This window comes from Sphaerodactylus townsendi, linkage group LG17 (genome assembly GCF_021028975.2).
Source record: "Sphaerodactylus townsendi isolate TG3544 linkage group LG17, MPM_Stown_v2.3, whole genome shotgun sequence".
In the NCBI taxonomy this organism is placed as follows: Eukaryota; Metazoa; Chordata; class Lepidosauria; order Squamata; family Sphaerodactylidae; genus Sphaerodactylus; species Sphaerodactylus townsendi.
Genome location: NC_059441.1, coordinates 12,100,205 through 12,116,701, shown reverse-complemented (window position 1 = coordinate 12,116,701; position 16,497 = coordinate 12,100,205). Strand labels below are relative to the sequence as shown.

Here is a 16,497-nt window from a genome sequence, read left to right as displayed (position 1 = left end):
GACGTGAAGAAAAGAAGCTTACGATTAATGAAGCACAATGTCTGAAACAAGTTAGACACAGCAAGCCCCGTAAGCAAAGGACGTTTAAAAGCCACTTCTTCAAAAAAATACAGCAGTTATAAAGGTTTGTTCCTCTTTCATGTAAAAGAAAACGCAGGAGGGATTTGTGTCCCTTTCCAATTAGAATACAAGTATGCTAAACAAACAAGGAGTTTAAAAAAAAAGAAAAGAGCGGGGGGGAAAAAGGAATGCTAGAGGCCCGCTGCCAAATTATTTACTCTCATGAATGAGACAATTTGTAGCCGTACCACCCTTCGGTTCGGTTTAATCGCTGTGCTTCTGAAGGGTCAGCGGAGGGCATTTTCTCAGGACTGTCGTGGAGAGACGAGGAACGTGGTGAGTGAAAAAGGGCTCGTAGCGGAGTCCTACAAACTGCAACCCGAGCAAATGTACGCTCAGACCCAGTTTACACAAACATCTGCGTGGGACTTGTGATTCTATCATTATTCTATTGTTATTTCGTGGCAAGCGACTGGGCTCAGGATGGCATTTCTTTTAGTTAGAACAGGGGTCTTCAAACTATGGCCCTCCAGATATTCATGGACTACAATTCCCATCAGCCCCTGCCAGCATGGCCAAGTGGTAGGGCTCATGGGAATTGTAGTCTCTGAACATCTGGAGGGCCATAGTTTGAAGACCCCTGAGTTAGAAGAAGAAGAGTTTGGATTTATATCCCCCCTTTCTCTCCTGTAGGAGACTCAAAGGGGCTCACAATCTCTTTGCCCTTCCCCCCTCACAACAAACACCCTGTGAGGTAGGTGGGGCTGAGAGAGCTCCGAGAAGCTGTGACTAGCCCAAGGTCACCCAGCTGGCGTGTGTGGGAGTGTACAGGCTAATCTGAATTCCCCAGATAAGCCTCCACAACTCAAGCGGCAGAGCTGGGAATCAAACCCGGTTCCTCCAGATTAGATACACGAGCTCTTAACCTCCTACGCCACTGCTGCAAGTTACTTCATTTACATTCCACCGTCCTCCCCGTGAGGATTCAAAACAGCGCGTGTGGTGCTCCTCTCCTCAGTTCAATCCTTACAACAACCCCCTATGAGGTAGGTTAGGCTGAGAGGGTGTGACCGGCCCAAGGTTACCCAGCAAGCGTCCATGGCAGAGTGGGGATTCGAACCTGGGTCTCTCAGAACCAGCGTGGGGTAGTGGTTACGAATGGCAGATTCTGATTGGGAGAAGCAGGTTTGTTTCTCCACTCCTCCACATGAGAACCGGTGGGGTGTAGTGGTTAAGAGCAGGTGCAGTCTAATCTGGAAAACCAGGTTTGATTCCCCGCTCTGCCACTTGAGCAGTGGAGGCTTATGTGAGGAACCAGATTGGCTTGTGCACTCCAACACAGGCCAACTGGGTGACCCTGGGCTGGTCACAGTTCTTCGAAGCTCTCTCAGCCCCACCTACCTCACAGGGTGTTTGTTGAGGGGAGAGGAAGGGAAAGGAGATTGTAAGCCCCTTTGAGTCTCCTTACAGGAGAGAAAGGGGGATATACTTCCAACTCTTCTTCTGCTGCTGCTGGGTGACCTTGGGCCAGTTGGAGTTCTCTCAGAAGTCTCTCAGCCCTGCCTACCTTGTCTGCATGTGTGTGTGTGTGTGTATGTGGGGGGGAAGTCGATTATAAGTTGCTTTGAGATGTTTTATGGTAGAGTAAAAATGAGGTATATGATCCAACTCTTCTTCAGATCCTAGTATGATACTGTCAAACTCGCGGCCCTCCAGATGTTATGGACTACAGCATGATGCTGTAAGGCACAGGTATCAAACTCGCGGCCCTCCAGATGTTATGGACTACATTTCCCATCATCCCCTGCCAGCATCATGCTGGCAGGGGGTGATGGGAACTGCAGTCCATAACATCTGGAGGGCGGTGAGTTTGACAACTATGCTGTAAGGGGATGATGGGAATTGTAGTCCATGAACATCTGGAGAGCCACAGGTTGCAGACCCCTGTACCCAACACTGCTTCCTAGCTAGCAACATGAGAGCGCAGAGGCACCCACTGGTAACTACGAAGCACGACCATCAGGCTACGGCTGAACCGCCTCCATACCTTGACTGCATAGTTGTTGAGTGGATCTTTTGCGTAGGAAGCTGGGTAGTAGACGGCATCCCCCGCCTCGCAGCAAGGCCTGTCGTTGGTTAACCTGAAGTCTGACCAGCTGTCGACCCCGAACCGGAGCTGGTCCTTCTGCCCGGCCATGAACAGGTCTTCGCACTTGGCGGACAGCTTCCTTAGCGAGTCGGCGTGGAGGCTCCTGATTTTGCTCACCACCTCTTCTCGGTTTTCGATGCCTCGGTAAAGTGCTTGCCGCTGGGGCTTCTGGACAGCCCTGCCGTGCTTGCCGTAGGTGGCTGGCCTCCCGGACAGAGACTCTGTGCTGTTGGAACCCCTATCCTTCAAAGTGACCGCAGTGCGGCCGGCGAAGCTGTTGGCGGCTGGCGCGGCTGTCAGCCCTCTTCCGGGCAGCCTGTCCAAGGAATCCCCTGACTCGTCGTCGAGGACCTTGAGCTCCGAGCTGAGGGAAGAGGAGGCGCTGCCCGCTTCCCAGCGGGAGTCGATGTCGTAGGTGGGATTGGCCATAACGCACAGGCTGCTCTCCCCGGCCTGTTTCTGGTGCTCCTTTGGTTCCACCTGAGCTCTCAGAATGGTCTTCTTGGGCAGCGGAGGTGGCGTCGGATGCAGGGCGGCTGCCACGTCGGGATCAGATATTCCCCCGAAAGCGATGGCGTCGTCCAAAGCGCCTTTGGGTTGCCTTGGCTGTTTTGGTGGAATCATAGCTGCTCTGGATTGCCCTGGGCAACGATGAAATATAAAAAGGACAAACGCAGAGGATTTAGAATTAGCGAGACACAGTGCACAGAGTTATGGCAACAAGCCACGAGCAGGTGTGCTGTGACATGTAAAAGCCTAACCATTTCCTGTTGCGCCGTAAGAACTAGAACCCACTTTCTGAGATGGAGATCCCGGTCCCCAACCTTTTTGGCCCTGCAGGCACCTTTGCAACTCTGACACGGTGCGGTAGGCACAGCCACAAAATAGTGGCCACAGCTTCTTTTCAGCCATACAGTGAAGATCCTTGTGCTGAGGTAGAAGCTGCCGTCAAAGCCAATCAAATCTCCAATGGCCAATCAGAAACTCTCCGGGGTTAGAGCCCCACCTACTTTCTAAAAACACTTAACAACGCCAGGAAAGGGGTCAGTAGAAGAAGAAGAGTTTGGATTTATATCCCCCCCTTTCTCTCCAGTAGGAGACTCAAAGGGACATACAATCTCCTTGCCCTTCCCCCCTCACAACAGACACCCCGTGAGGTGGATGGGGCTGAGAGAGCTCCGAAAAGCTGTGACTAGCCAAAGGTCACCCAGCTGGCGTGTGTCAGAGTGCACAAGCTAATCTGATTCACCAGATAAGCCTCTACAGCGGAAGCGGCAGAGCAGGGAATCAAACCCAGTTCCTCCAGATTAGAGTGCACCTGCTCTTAACCACTATGCCACCTATGGGCGCCCTGAAGTAGATCCTCAGCTAGCAATGGATTTACACCTGGTGTAGAGGCAGGGGAAACGTCGTAAATATCAGGGCCAAATAACGTTTCGCAAAGCCAGAACACGTGCTTTGATGTTTCTCTCAAATTAACTTCTGTAAAATACCCAGCAATTTAAAATACAGATCGTTATTACGGGATTGACCGGTGCTGGCTGCAGCGTTTCTCCTAGCAAACGTATTCTTATAAGAATCGGCAAGATTATAGTACAGCCACCTTTGAGGTCATTTCACGCAGGCGGGGCAAAGGGGTGGGTGGAGTGGAAAGAGGCTTTAAACAGAAGCTCAGGGAGTTTTTAAAGTTCAGCTCTCAAAAATAAGATGTTTGGGCTAAGAACAGGCAACAATCTTCACGAACAAGCTCTTTTTTTTGCAATGGTACTTCTGAAAAGAAGCCCCGCCCAGCATGTGTAAAGAAGAATGCATGTTTTCCCCTTAAACATGCAACGAATTCTGCATTCTTCTTAAAAGTTTTCTGAGCAAAGGAAGAGAGGGTCATGTAAAGGTCAAGTTTCCCCTTCAGTCGTATCCGACCTTGGGGTACCACTGCAAGCAGTGATTTCATAGGCAAGCCGTTTTTGTGGGGTAGTTTGACATTGCTTTCCCCGGCTATTCTTTACCCCCTAGCTATGAGCTAGGTCAGTGGTGGTGAACCTATGGCACGGGTGCCAGAGGTGGCACTCAGAGCCCTCTCTGTGGGCACACGCAAACAGAGTCCGTCACACATATATCTAGGCTGGCCTGGGCCGCTGGGCTTGATTATTAGCATTAAACCTAAGACCTAGTTTTGGGGAAGCAGTGTAGGTAACCCTGTTAAGAGCTGCTAAACCCCAATGATTTTCATGCAAAGAACTAAAGCACGATCCTTTACCTGGGAGCAAGCTCAGTTGCTGGCAATGGGGCTTGCTTCTGAGTAAATCCTCCTAGGGTCGTGATTCACCCGTTCAAAGAGTTGCATGGTTGTTTCAAAGCAAAGCCACCGACTACCACCAAGCTTACTCCCAAGTAATGCACGCCTCTGAGTGAACTGGTTTTTTTTCTATACTAAAACCTCAGTATTCAGGTTAAATTGCTGTGTTGGCACTTTGTGATAAATAAGTGGGTTTTGGGTTGCAATTTGGGCACTCAGTCTCAAAAAGGTTTGCCATCACTGAGCTAGGTACTCATTTACTGACCAAGAAATGGATGGATGGCTGAGTTGACCATGAGCCAGCTGCCAGGATATCTGACCCACAGGGGGCTCGAACTCCTGACCGTGTGAGTGGCAGTGCAAGCGCTTCACCACTACGCCACGCGGCTCCTGAGAGTCATGTAGTTTTACACAAATGCGAGGTGCTTACCCAAGTTACTGTATGTAGCGCTGCTGGCACTCAGGTCAGAAGAATCGGACATTTCTTCTCTGTCATCCTCCCCTTGAGATATTTCCGGAGGGGACAGCGGAACGGCTGAAGCATTGCTGCCCCCCGCCTGCTTTTCGAATGCAGAGCGTGGCGTGCGAGGGGACATGTCGTTTTCCACCGTGGACTCATCGGGCACTTGACTAAAACGAAAAGCAAGACACTGTTCACCTGGAACGTTAAGACTTTTTTGCCTGACCAGAAGACTAAAAATGAAAACGTCACTCCAGGTTCACAACAGGTTAAAACAAACATTAAAACATAATTTATATCAATTATATAAAAACAGAACCCATTTTTAAATGTGGATGGCGTCTAACTACTCCCCTCCCCCCCTTGTGCCCACGGGAGGCCAGATGACATGGTAGATGTTTTTGTTTTTTAACCAGGCTGGCCAAACGCCTGGCGGAACAGGTCTGTCTTGAAGGCCCTGCGGAAACTCTGTAAGTCCCGCAGGGCCCTGATCTCCCTAGGGAGCCTGTTCCACCAGGTAGGGGCCAGGGCTGAAAAGGCCCTGCCCCTCGTCGAGGCCAGCCTGATCATTTTGGGGCCAGGGATCACAAGTAGGTCCTCCTCTGAGGAGCGGAGGAGCCTACTGGGGCAATATGGGGAGAGGCGATCCCTCAGGTATGCAAGTCCAAGACCGCGAACGGCTTTGAAGGTCAAAAAATGCTGCTTGTCATTTTGATCTTTTGCAGTTTCTAATGCGTCTCTATAAAGTTACCGTATATGCTCGCCAGTAAGTCGACCCGAATATAAGTCGAGACACCTAATTTTACCACAAAAAACCTGGGAAAACTTATTGAGTATAAGACTAGGGTGGGAAATGCAGCAGCTACTGGTAAATTTCAAAAATAAAAATAGATACCAATAAAACATGTTTTTGAATATTTATGTCAAAGAAAAACAGTACGGTTTCAACAATAACCTTAAAAGTTCTGAAGTGGAATATATAACTCTCACAGACAGGATCTCTTCAGAGTTTCATAGGGAAGAGATCCCCCTTTTAAAAAGCCCCTACAGGTTCTCCTTCAACACGGATAGCTTATAGCAGTGGTGGTGAACCTATGGCACTCCAGATGTTGATGGACTACAATTCCCATCAGCCCCTGCTAGCAAGGCCAATTGGCCATGCTGGCAGGGGCTGATGGGAATTGTAATCCATCAACATCTGGAGTGCCATAGGTTCGCCACCACAGGCTTATCATTATACGTGGTGATGGCAGTCACTGCCCCAAAGCAAGTCTTTGTTGCAGGTCTGCAAGCTCAGCCGTTCACTCGTGTATAAGTCGAGGGGGGCTTTTTCCAGCACAAAAAATGTGCTGAAAAAAGTAGACTTATACGTGAATATATACAGTAATGATATATAATCATGTGCGATGCCACCAGTTTAACCTAAGTGTGTATGTCCCCTGTACTACAGCAATTACGGCGGCTGCTTCCCAGCCCAGTTCAAGACGTTGGTTTTGACCTTTGAAGCCCTGCATCGCTAGGGACAAGGGTATCTAAAGAACTGTCTTCTCTCGTGCGTTCCTGTCCGGGAATTAAGAACGCACGAAGAAGCCCTCTCAACTCTCCCACCAAACGAAGAGGCTCGTCCGGTGCGTACCCAAGAGACAGCCTTTTCTGTGGCAGTCCCACAGTTACAGAAGGACCTCCCCGAGAAAATGCACCGGGCTGTCGTTCTTCAAGAGGCAACTAAAGTCAAGTTTCATTTAGGACTGCATTTGACAGATTTAGTTTTTACTGGTAATCTGAGTTGGAGTTTTGAGATGGTTTAATGCTAACTGGAAAAAAAAAAGGTGGGACCCCTTCCTTCCTTGCGAGCGGGGTGGTTAACAGTTGCACATTCCAGCAAAGAAAACTGAAATTCAGAGGCTGGACATTTGGTAGTCTGCAAGGCGGACATGTTGAAGATTCAGCTCTTGACCAAAATGCACTGCGTAAACTACACAAAAGTCCAAACAATAACAGGCTGCAATCTCATTCATCAAATCGCAAATCCTGATAATTTTAAACTGTACAAGGGGCAAAGCTGAATCTCATGAGTGTAAGCACACCCTTTATCCACTGTATGTGCTCGAAGGCCGCACAGTTGATTTCCTGTTGGAAGACGGGATTTTGCCATTCAAGGGCTGTCAGGAAACTAGAAGTGATTAGCTCAGGCACAAAAATTAGGTCTCAAGCAATTCAGAATCTGCCCTTGTCAAGGCATTTTCATTTGCCGATGATATAGACCACATTTATGTGAATGCTTCCATTGTCACACTCATGGGAGTTTAGCTGCCGGGAGAAAAAACCATCCACACTAGTTAGTAAGCAAAAGCAGAAAAAAACCCACACATTATTTTCCTACTACTACTGATAAAATTAGACTGACATGCATCGGAACAGTGTCGACGTAACACATTAAACGCCAAAAAACCGGGGGTTAGCCTAGGTAACTCCACACATTTGCAGGTTAGAAAACTTTCAAAACAATCAAAACAGGGAAGTCGTCAATTCACTTTGGGAACTGAAACGCGCTTTGTATTTTAACAGATCTTGGGTTTTTTCTGCTCTGCGATGCTTTTCCCTCCACAATCCTCTTCTGATGGTTGCATCATCGCGAAACGAGAATTCCTGCTACAGGATGTTAATATAAACTCGATACAAAGCTTTCGTTTTCTGAATTTCGCTCGACAGCGATTCAGCTGCCTCCGACCTCTGATACAGGGTGGTATCTCCGAAAGCAATCTTGTATTGACTGGTGACGTCCAGAAAGAGGCTCGTTTCTAACAGCACAGGCCACGCGTGAGTCTCTTCCCTTTGAGGAATACGCTGCCAAAGTAAATTAACAACCGGGAAAGGAGGAGAAGGAAAAAAAGAACTCACCCACTATACTCACTCACACAGTTCCCCATTAAAGGAAATTCTCTCAGAGCCTTCTTGAGCCTTTTAATCATGTCTCGAAACTCTGGCGAAGCATTTACTCCACTGGGGTCTGGCGAGCTACATGTTGTGAGCGACAAAGGCTGAGCTCGGCATGGGAACGATATCACCCGCTGCACCTTGATGTTTACCTGGAGGGGGACGGTCTGGGGAATGCGCCAAAAACCCTCCGGGGAAACTAGCAGGGGCAAAGCGAAAGCCCTGCCTTCTTAACCCTCTCCCTGCAACAGTGGACGGATGACACGGCGCTTCCTTCGCCTGGCCACTCTGCCTCGTCGGAGGCAAACGCCCCCCAAGGAGCAGTTGGGAATTTCCGGGCAAAAAGAAGTCTGCTTTTAAAACTCAGGGGAAAAAAAGAAACGGTCAGTATCGCTCTGGTTGATTCTACAATTTCGACGAGGCAGCAGTCCTAACAAAAGGAGGAAGCTGACTTTTACCTGCTCACAACCTTTTTTTTTTTTCCAAAAAGGGATTGGTTCTGAGAACGCAATCATGAGACACCCAGACACCGTGACTCAGCTCTGTTCTTGCACAAGCGGGAAGGCCGGCTTCTCCCATATCTGATGAAAGGAGCTACAGAAGGGAAAAGTGAATCGGCCCTTTAACTAGTTGTGGCCAAAAATACTCCCTGAACCAGTGACCACGCTGGGGAGTTTTCAGAACACAGTAAGCTTGTTTTGAAGTCGTTCCCCCCCCCCCACTTTAAACAATGCAGCCAGACACAGGAAATTGGAGGCAAAGTCCATGAGCTTATTAGAGGGGTCTCAGTCCCTCTGATTCAGCTCTGCAAAGAGATAGCTCCTCCTCCTCTGGCAGCCGTAAGATAATCCAACTAAAGCCAGGGTGGTGTAGTGGTTAACAGCAGGTGCACTCTAATTGGGAGAACCGGGTTTGGTTGCCCGCTCTACCACTTGAGCTGTGGAGGCTTATCTGGGGAACCAGATTAGCTTGTGCACTCCCAACACGTGCCAGCTGGGTGACCTTGGTCTAGTCACCGTTCTTCAGAGCTCTCTCTCAGCCCCACCCACCTCACAAGGTGTCTGTTGTGGGGAGAGGAAGGGAAAGGAGATTGCAAGCCCCTTTGAGTCTCCTTACAGGAGAGAAAGGGAGTGACATAAATCTACACCAGGGGTCTTCAAACTATGGCCTTCCAGATGTTCATGGACTACAATTCCCATCAGCCCCTGCCAGCACAGCCAAGTGGTAGGGCTCTATGAACATCTGGAGGGCCACAGTTTGAAGACCCCTGATCTACACTCTTCATCTCCTTCTAAAGCAGAGGTTCGGCTCTACAAACGCATGCCAGAAGAAAGCAAATGGAGGAACCAGACTGCCAACAGTGCTCTGCCTGTTTTCTAAGCATCCGCATCATTATGTGCAAAGAGTTACGAGTCATTTCTCAGAGCCTGGCTCACAGTGATGAGTTCAGAGATAAGCAGCCAGAACTACGTGGGTGTTCCATTAATGAATACACCTACAATAAAACTCGTCAAAGCACAAGGGGTTACTCACTGCTGGCCCAGATGACTCTGTGTCTCCGAAGTGAAAATAATGAAACCATAAACACTGTGCAGAAGTTCACTGGGCGATGCTGGCCCAGTTGTGACGTTAGCCAAACCTACCCATGAGGTTTGGGTGAGCATACAGTGAGTCGGGGGATGGGAAAGGACAAAGGAAACTGGTCTTATCTTTTATGCTTTCCTGAGCTCCTTGGATAAAAAGATGGATGTAACAAATAAGCAAGATGAACTGACATTCAGTTTCATACCTATCCTTGACAAAGCCTGGGTCACTTTGGTAATAGACGGTTTATTTTGGGAAAGACAGAAACACGCCTGTCAAAGATTAGGGGAAAATACAAAAGTTTATTGCATAAGCCTAAGCATTTTATTGTCATTGTGCACGCACAACGAAATTTACAGCAGCATTCCTCGATGCACACAATTTCAGACTCATACCCCATCCTCACTTTCCCCTTCCTCCACCCATCCCTACACAGCCCCAAACACATCAACACGAAGCCCCGGAGTTCAGCATAGACACAGCTCTAGAGTAGAAGCTGTCTCTAAGCTTCTTTGTCCTAGTTCATCATCATCATCAACCTTTTATTGGCATGAGTTTAAAATACAACAGAGAGGTTGAGGAGAATCAAGTTAAAATAAGTAGGTTCAGAAATTTCCAGCAGTTAAAACAATAAATAAATAAATAAACTAAAATCTGTGGCGAATCTGTTGTGCCAGCGCCAGGAATTTGGCAACGTCTAGGGATCTCTGAGGAGACTGATCACAAAGCAGAAAGAAAGATTTGACCTTGTCTGATGAGACTTTGTCCTAGTTTTGATAGACCTGTATTGGGGAGTTTAAAATGTAAACTGGAGGCGGCTGAGCTGATCAGCCTACCACAGGGGTCTGCAACCTGTGGCTCTTCAGATGTTCATGGACTACAATTCCCATCAGCCCCTGCCAGCATGGCAACTGGCCATGCTGGCAGGGGCTGTTGGGAATTGTAGTCCATGAACATCTGGAGAGCCACAGGTTGCAGACCCCTGGCCTACGAGCTCAAATGGGACATACATTTGGAGAGCTAGGTAAGGAGGAGAGCCCAATTCTGCATCTCTAGACTGCACTCTAAAACATTTATGTGCCAACAAAGGGCTCTCCTCCCCACTCACCAAGAGTCACAAGTTCTATGGTTGGGAGGAGCCTTGGGAAGCTACTGAGTCAGACCCCCTGCTCAGTGCCGGGAATCCAAAGCTGGGGCACTTGTGCTTGAAGTCACCGGCTTCGTTCTCAGTCTGCGTCTCTCCCGAAGGCCAAAAGGACTTGCTCAGAGGACTTATTTTTCCAGACTCGGAACCGTTTCGGTTACCCTCCTCTGAACCGGTTCCAATTTGGTTTTGTCTTTTTTAAAACCGGGGCTGCCACAACTGGGCACAGGACTCCAGCTGAGGTCTTGCCACCACAGAGACGCGCAGGGATATCTTCCTCTTGCGCCTCGGACGCCACGTCCCAAGCCACGCAGCCTAAAATGACATTTGCCCGGGTTTCTTTTTCCAGCCTCGTCGTTATCGCTGAATTGTGGTCAGCTGCAATCCTGGGATTCATTTTGTATATCCTGTTGACGAGCAAGGGATCCCCTGTTCTGTATGCACATACTTAATACTTTTGACCAAAATGCAGTACTCTGCAAATGGTCAAGGGCTGTGGTGAAATGGAATTGCTCAGGACAGCCATTCGGCTTTTTGTTTGAGGTCCTCTCTGTTTTGGTCTGCGTTATCTTGCTCTTACCAATTCTCCAATTCCTGCAACTCAGTTTTTGTGCCGTTTATGCTGTTGTGTCTGGCACTGTTTTTTCTTGCATTGTGTTTTACTTTTCTAATTGAACCCCTTTTGCCTTGTTTACTGCGTCTTTTATTATGGCTTCCACTGCACTGATCTAGAACTCTGTAATCCACCTTCAGTTTCAGAGAGAAATGGTGTTATTTGTCTCTGCTGAATACCGTTTTGGCCAGCTTCAGTCCAGATTTCCAACTTACCAAGGTCATTCTGAATGTATTGCCGAAGGCTTTCACAACTGGAATCACTGGGGTGCTGTGTGGTTTCCGGGCTGTATGGCAGCATTCTCTCCTGACGTTTTCCCTGCATCTCTCTGAAGATCCTGCATCTCTCTGAAGATGCCAGCCACAGATGCAGGTGAAACGTCAGGAGAGAATGCTGCTAGAACACGGCCATACAGCCCGGAAACCACACAGCACCCCAGTCATTCTGAATGTTGCTTTTCCTCTGTGCTATCCCTCCCAGTTCTGAACTATCTAATTAGTTTCTCTCCACCCTTCAATCTAAGTCGCCGATAAAAAGGTTGAAAAGTATTAAATCCAGGATCGAGTCTTGCGGTATCGCACTCGAGACCCTCCCACTCCGGAGCGACGGGAGTTCCCTGAGGCTCACCGGAGCCTTGAAGTCAACTGTAGTGCTAGAAAAAAAAAAGCATTTGGCATACAGAATGGATCTTCCAAGGCTTCACCTAACAATGCTGTTCCACATGTGAGCGAAATATAATTCCGCGGTCAACGAGCATGGGGCCCGACATCAAATGAAGACCGTTTGTCCGCACTGTAAAAACCAAGTGGAGACTCTTGCTCACATTATTCTTGACTGTCCGAGATATGTGGGCATTAGGAATTTCTCTCCCAGGCTGGCCCTAGACAAATCTGAAAGTGACTCTGACGGTTCTGTTGTGGAGCTTCTGTTAAACAACACAGATGTCATGCTCTTGGAAAAAGTAGCAACGTTTCTTTTACAAGTGACAGAACTTTCTTAGTAATGTATACTGCTATATACAGTCTTCCTGTCTGCGCTTTGAATGTACTCTTGATTTGTATTTCAAAAATGTCTGGCAACGCTCTAGAACCTGTTTTTAAATGCCAAATAAAGGTGGTGGTTGTTGTTTGTTAAACGAAGACCATGCACATCTCAAGGTTTAGAAGAACGTTTAGCAAGATGGTTACTGACAAAACCACAAAATCCCGCTGGGCTGAAAAGCGGCTCGTGCTTGGCCAGCGGGTGGAATCCTCCAGCGAAGCGATCTCATAGTAGAAGAATGCGAAAAAAATGTCCGGCTCTGGCAAGATGACCTGCCAACTGGAAAAACCTGCCGGCTTGGTCTCAAAGCTTACCATCTTCACAGAATACGTGGCAGAGTGCATGCCTCTTGCGTATCTCTGATAACTGGGAGAGAGGCACTTCGGGCCTTCATGTGAAAGAAGTGCCGGAGGCTAGAAATGCTCCAGATATATTCGTAGCTGGGTACTGGCGTAAACATGAGCGCTAATGCTTAAACCCCCTACGGACTGGTGGGAACAGAGACGGTGAAGCAATTAAGGGTGGGATTGAAACAAAAGGAAGACAGGAGGACTCAGACCTTGACGTGGCCACAAAGCTTAGTGGCTGGCATGCCTGAATTAATGATGCTGCGATGCTTGGGAATGTTATCCTCCTGACCCAGTGTGCCAGCGTGAGTCGGAGAGGAATAGCTGGCTGAGAGACAGGGGAAGATCACAGGCAGTGCTGAAGTAAGTTCAATTTGCCAGCATTAACTTCAAAGTAAAGGTGTCTAACAGTGAGCGAACATGTATTGTCGAAGGCTTTCACGGCCGGAATCACTGGGGTGCTGTGTGGTTTCCGGGCTGCATGGTCGTGTTCTAGAAGCATTCTCTCCTGATGTTTCGCCTGCATCTCTGGCTGGCATCTTCAGAGGATGCCAGCCACAGATGCAGGTGAAACGTCAGGAGAGAATGCTGCTAGAACGCAGCCATACAGCCCGGAAACCACACAGCACCCCAGTGACCGAACAGTTGCTCCGAAACTTCAGAGAAGCAACTTTGTCCTCTTCCCCTCTCTCTCTCCCCAAAAGAGGCCCCTTGTTTTGGCAATAGCACTCCAACAGCTCCACACCAAAGGGATTCTGGGACAGGGACAGGAAGCCTAAAGAGGAAGGATGCCATAGAAAGGCTCTTGGTTTCGCAGACCAGTTGCCATTTGCCAATCAACCTGCCAGCAGGTGGCGAACCTTTGGCACTCCAGATGTTATGGACTACAATTCCCATCAACCTGCCAGCAGGTGGCGAACCTTTGGCACTCCAGATGTTATGGACTCCAGTTACATCAATACCTGCCGGCAAGGTGGCGAACCTTTGGCACTCCAGATGTTATGGACTACAATTCCCATCAACCTGCCAGCAGGTGGCGAACCTTTGGCACTCCAGATGTTATGGACTACAATTCCCATCAACCTGCCAGCAGGTGGCGAACCTTTGGCACTCCAGATGTTATGGACTACAATTCCCATCAACCTGCCAGCAGGTGGCGAACCTTTGGCACTCCAGATGTTATGGACTACAATTCCCATCAACCTGCCAGCAGGTGGCAAACCTTTGGCCCTCCAGATGTTATGGACTACAATTCCCATCAACCTGCCAGCAGGTGGCAAACCTTTGGCACTCCAGATGTTATGGACTACAATTCCCAATTGGCCATGCTGTCAGGGGCTGATGGGAATTGTAGTCCATAACATCTGGAGTGCCAAAGGTTCGCCACCACTGCTGTATACCATAGGTGTCAAACTTGTGGCCCTCCAGATGTTTTGGACCACAGTTCCCATCATCCCCTGCCAGCATGATGCTGGCAGGGGATGATGGGAACTGTAATCCATAACATCTGGAGGGGCGCAAGTTTGACACCTGTGCTGTATACTTTAATGCCCAAACTGACCCAGTACTGCACGACAGCTGGAACACTTGAGGGGCCCTGTGTTGTAAAGCCAAAGTTGTTCAACTGGAGATGTTTGTTCTCTAATCTGACATAGATTCTGATGTGGCACGGGCACGATGAAACGGTCTCCGCAGAAATGTCATCTCCGTTCCTCTCAATCGCTTCAGTACGGTGTTATCGGTTGCCACCACCTTTCTTAATCCACTGCAGGGTTTTTTTGTGTTTTTTTTAAAAAACACACCCAAACAACAAAATCTCAGTTTCTTCTGTGGATATGTCTTCAGGTCTCCCGTCAATCTGACATTTCATAATCTTATTTTATTTTCTAGGTCATCAGGCTGATTTCACAGCAGGAATTACAGGCAGCCTGGAAATCTCAAACAAATGTCACGTTCCTCGATGGTTATCTCCACGGTGCCAGCAAATCTTTCAGATGGACGCTGTAAGTTTCTGCAGCACTCAACAATTTGCAGAACGAACAAAGGCATGTGGATTCAACGTGTCAGTTGGATAATTTTTTTAAAAGTCTAATGTGATTTTGATGCGTCGCACATAAAGAAATGCTGGCTGGACTGCTTCTCAGTTAATTAACCCCCTATAAGTACCGCAAAGTATTTAATAAATATATAGGGGATATTTCTCTTTTCCCATGATGTCAGTATCGATGAACAAAATGAAATAATAAAGTACTCCACAGAATGGATGTACATCAGAGGTTATACAAATAGGTAACGCACAAACACAATTCATCTACATAATTGCAGTATTACTCAGGTTCCTTCAAATTCTGGTCCTATTCACACAAGACAGTTTCTAGGAAGATGTCATTTAACCCTCTTAGGTTGCAACCGCATCCAAACTTACTTGAAATAACCTCTTGCCAACTTGGTGGTGGAACTTATTTCTCAATGACTGTGCATTAGATTGAATGCTTACTGTTCATGAGCTTTTGGAGAGGATCCCAGGACTAGCAAGTTGTAGCATTTTATGTGCAGAACAAATATAAAAAGTACAGGATGCGGTTCAACGTTTCGGTTTTACTAAGCAGCATTGTGATCCTGCCTCATTTCAAGAGAAAACCCATAGTCTAGCGTCCGGTGCCTTATCCAAGTGAAACGACACTACCTAAACATGTTAGACTTGCATAGGTGTCAGGCCCTCCAGGCGTTCATGGACTACGATTCCCATCAGCCCATGCCAGCAGGGCCAATTGGCCATGCTAGCAGGGGCTGCTGGGAATGGTAGTTTATGAACATCTGGAGGGCCTGAGTTTGACACCTATGCTTAAAACTATGTGCTGACAAGTTCTTAAATAGATTGTGATGCTGTCCTCTCTCTGTTCCTTGTTGGCTACATTTGCACCTTGTGGCCTTTACGGCTCTGGCCCCGGCCTGGTGGAACACTCTTCCTCCAGCTTTCCGGGCCCTGCGGGATCTTAGCGAGTTCCGCAGGGCCTGTAAGACGGAGCTGTTCCGCCGGGCCCTTGGAGGGACCAGCTGCTGAAGGAGCCCCCCCCCCTTTGGCTCTCTTCATCTGAGCCCTTCCATCTAATGGGATTCGCCGTCTCTCCCTCCTGGGAAGGATTTTTAAAAATGGAGTTTTAGCGGGTGCCTCTGCTTATTATTATTTTTACTGCTGTTTTTAAAGGTTTTAGAAATGATATTTATAACTGTATCGAGATTTCATGTTGTGCACCGCCTGGAGCCCCTCGGGGATGGGGCGGTATAAAAATCTAACTAACTAATAAATAAATAAATATACTTCAGCCTGTTTGCGGGCCACGAACAAGCAGGGCTGCCGTGCTCATTTGCTACCCCCGCCCCTCATACATGGAACACAGATTAAGACCTTTGAGTGTTGGAAGTCTTGAAATCACCATGATAAATGAAGGCACACATCTGGCTGGACTGGAGAGTGTGTGCTCCCCCCAAATCAGAATTCTAAACATGAAGCATATGAGCACAGCAAGAAGCCAGGTTCACGCCCATTATAGGTAAAAAGGTTTGTTTGTGGCAGATTCATCCTAACCTGGGGAGCCTTAAAAGGGGCTTGGACAGATTGATGGAGGAGAAGTCGATCTATGGCTACCAATCTTGATCCTCCTTGATCTAAGGTTGCAAATGCCTTAGCAGACCAGGTGCTCAGGAGCAGAAGCAGCAGCAGCAGGCTGCCTTCACATCCTGCACATGAGCTCCCAAAAGCACCTGGTGGGCCACTGTGAGTAGCAGAGTGCTGGACTAGATGGACTCTGGTCTGATCCAGTAGGCTTTTTCTTATGTTCTTACATTGCTCTCTTGTGAACTGA

The 16,497-nt window shown here is 48.2% G+C and overlaps 1 protein-coding gene across 3 annotated transcripts in view; it reads right to left on the bottom strand.

Moving 5' to 3' along the window:
* Positions 1 to 16,497, bottom strand: part of PEAK1 (pseudopodium enriched atypical kinase 1) — an 88,753-nt gene that overhangs the window by 10,902 nt on the left and 61,354 nt on the right. For all 3 annotated transcript variants that reach the window (XM_048519700.1, XM_048519698.1, XM_048519699.1), the window contains exons 4-5: positions 4,936 to 5,135; positions 2,108 to 2,850 (exon numbers count right to left, since the gene is read on the bottom strand). In XM_048519700.1, the coding sequence (XP_048375657.1) occupies positions 2,108 to 2,850; positions 4,936 to 5,135 (943 nt within the window). The remainder of the gene's footprint in view (positions 1 to 2,107; positions 2,851 to 4,935; positions 5,136 to 16,497) is intronic.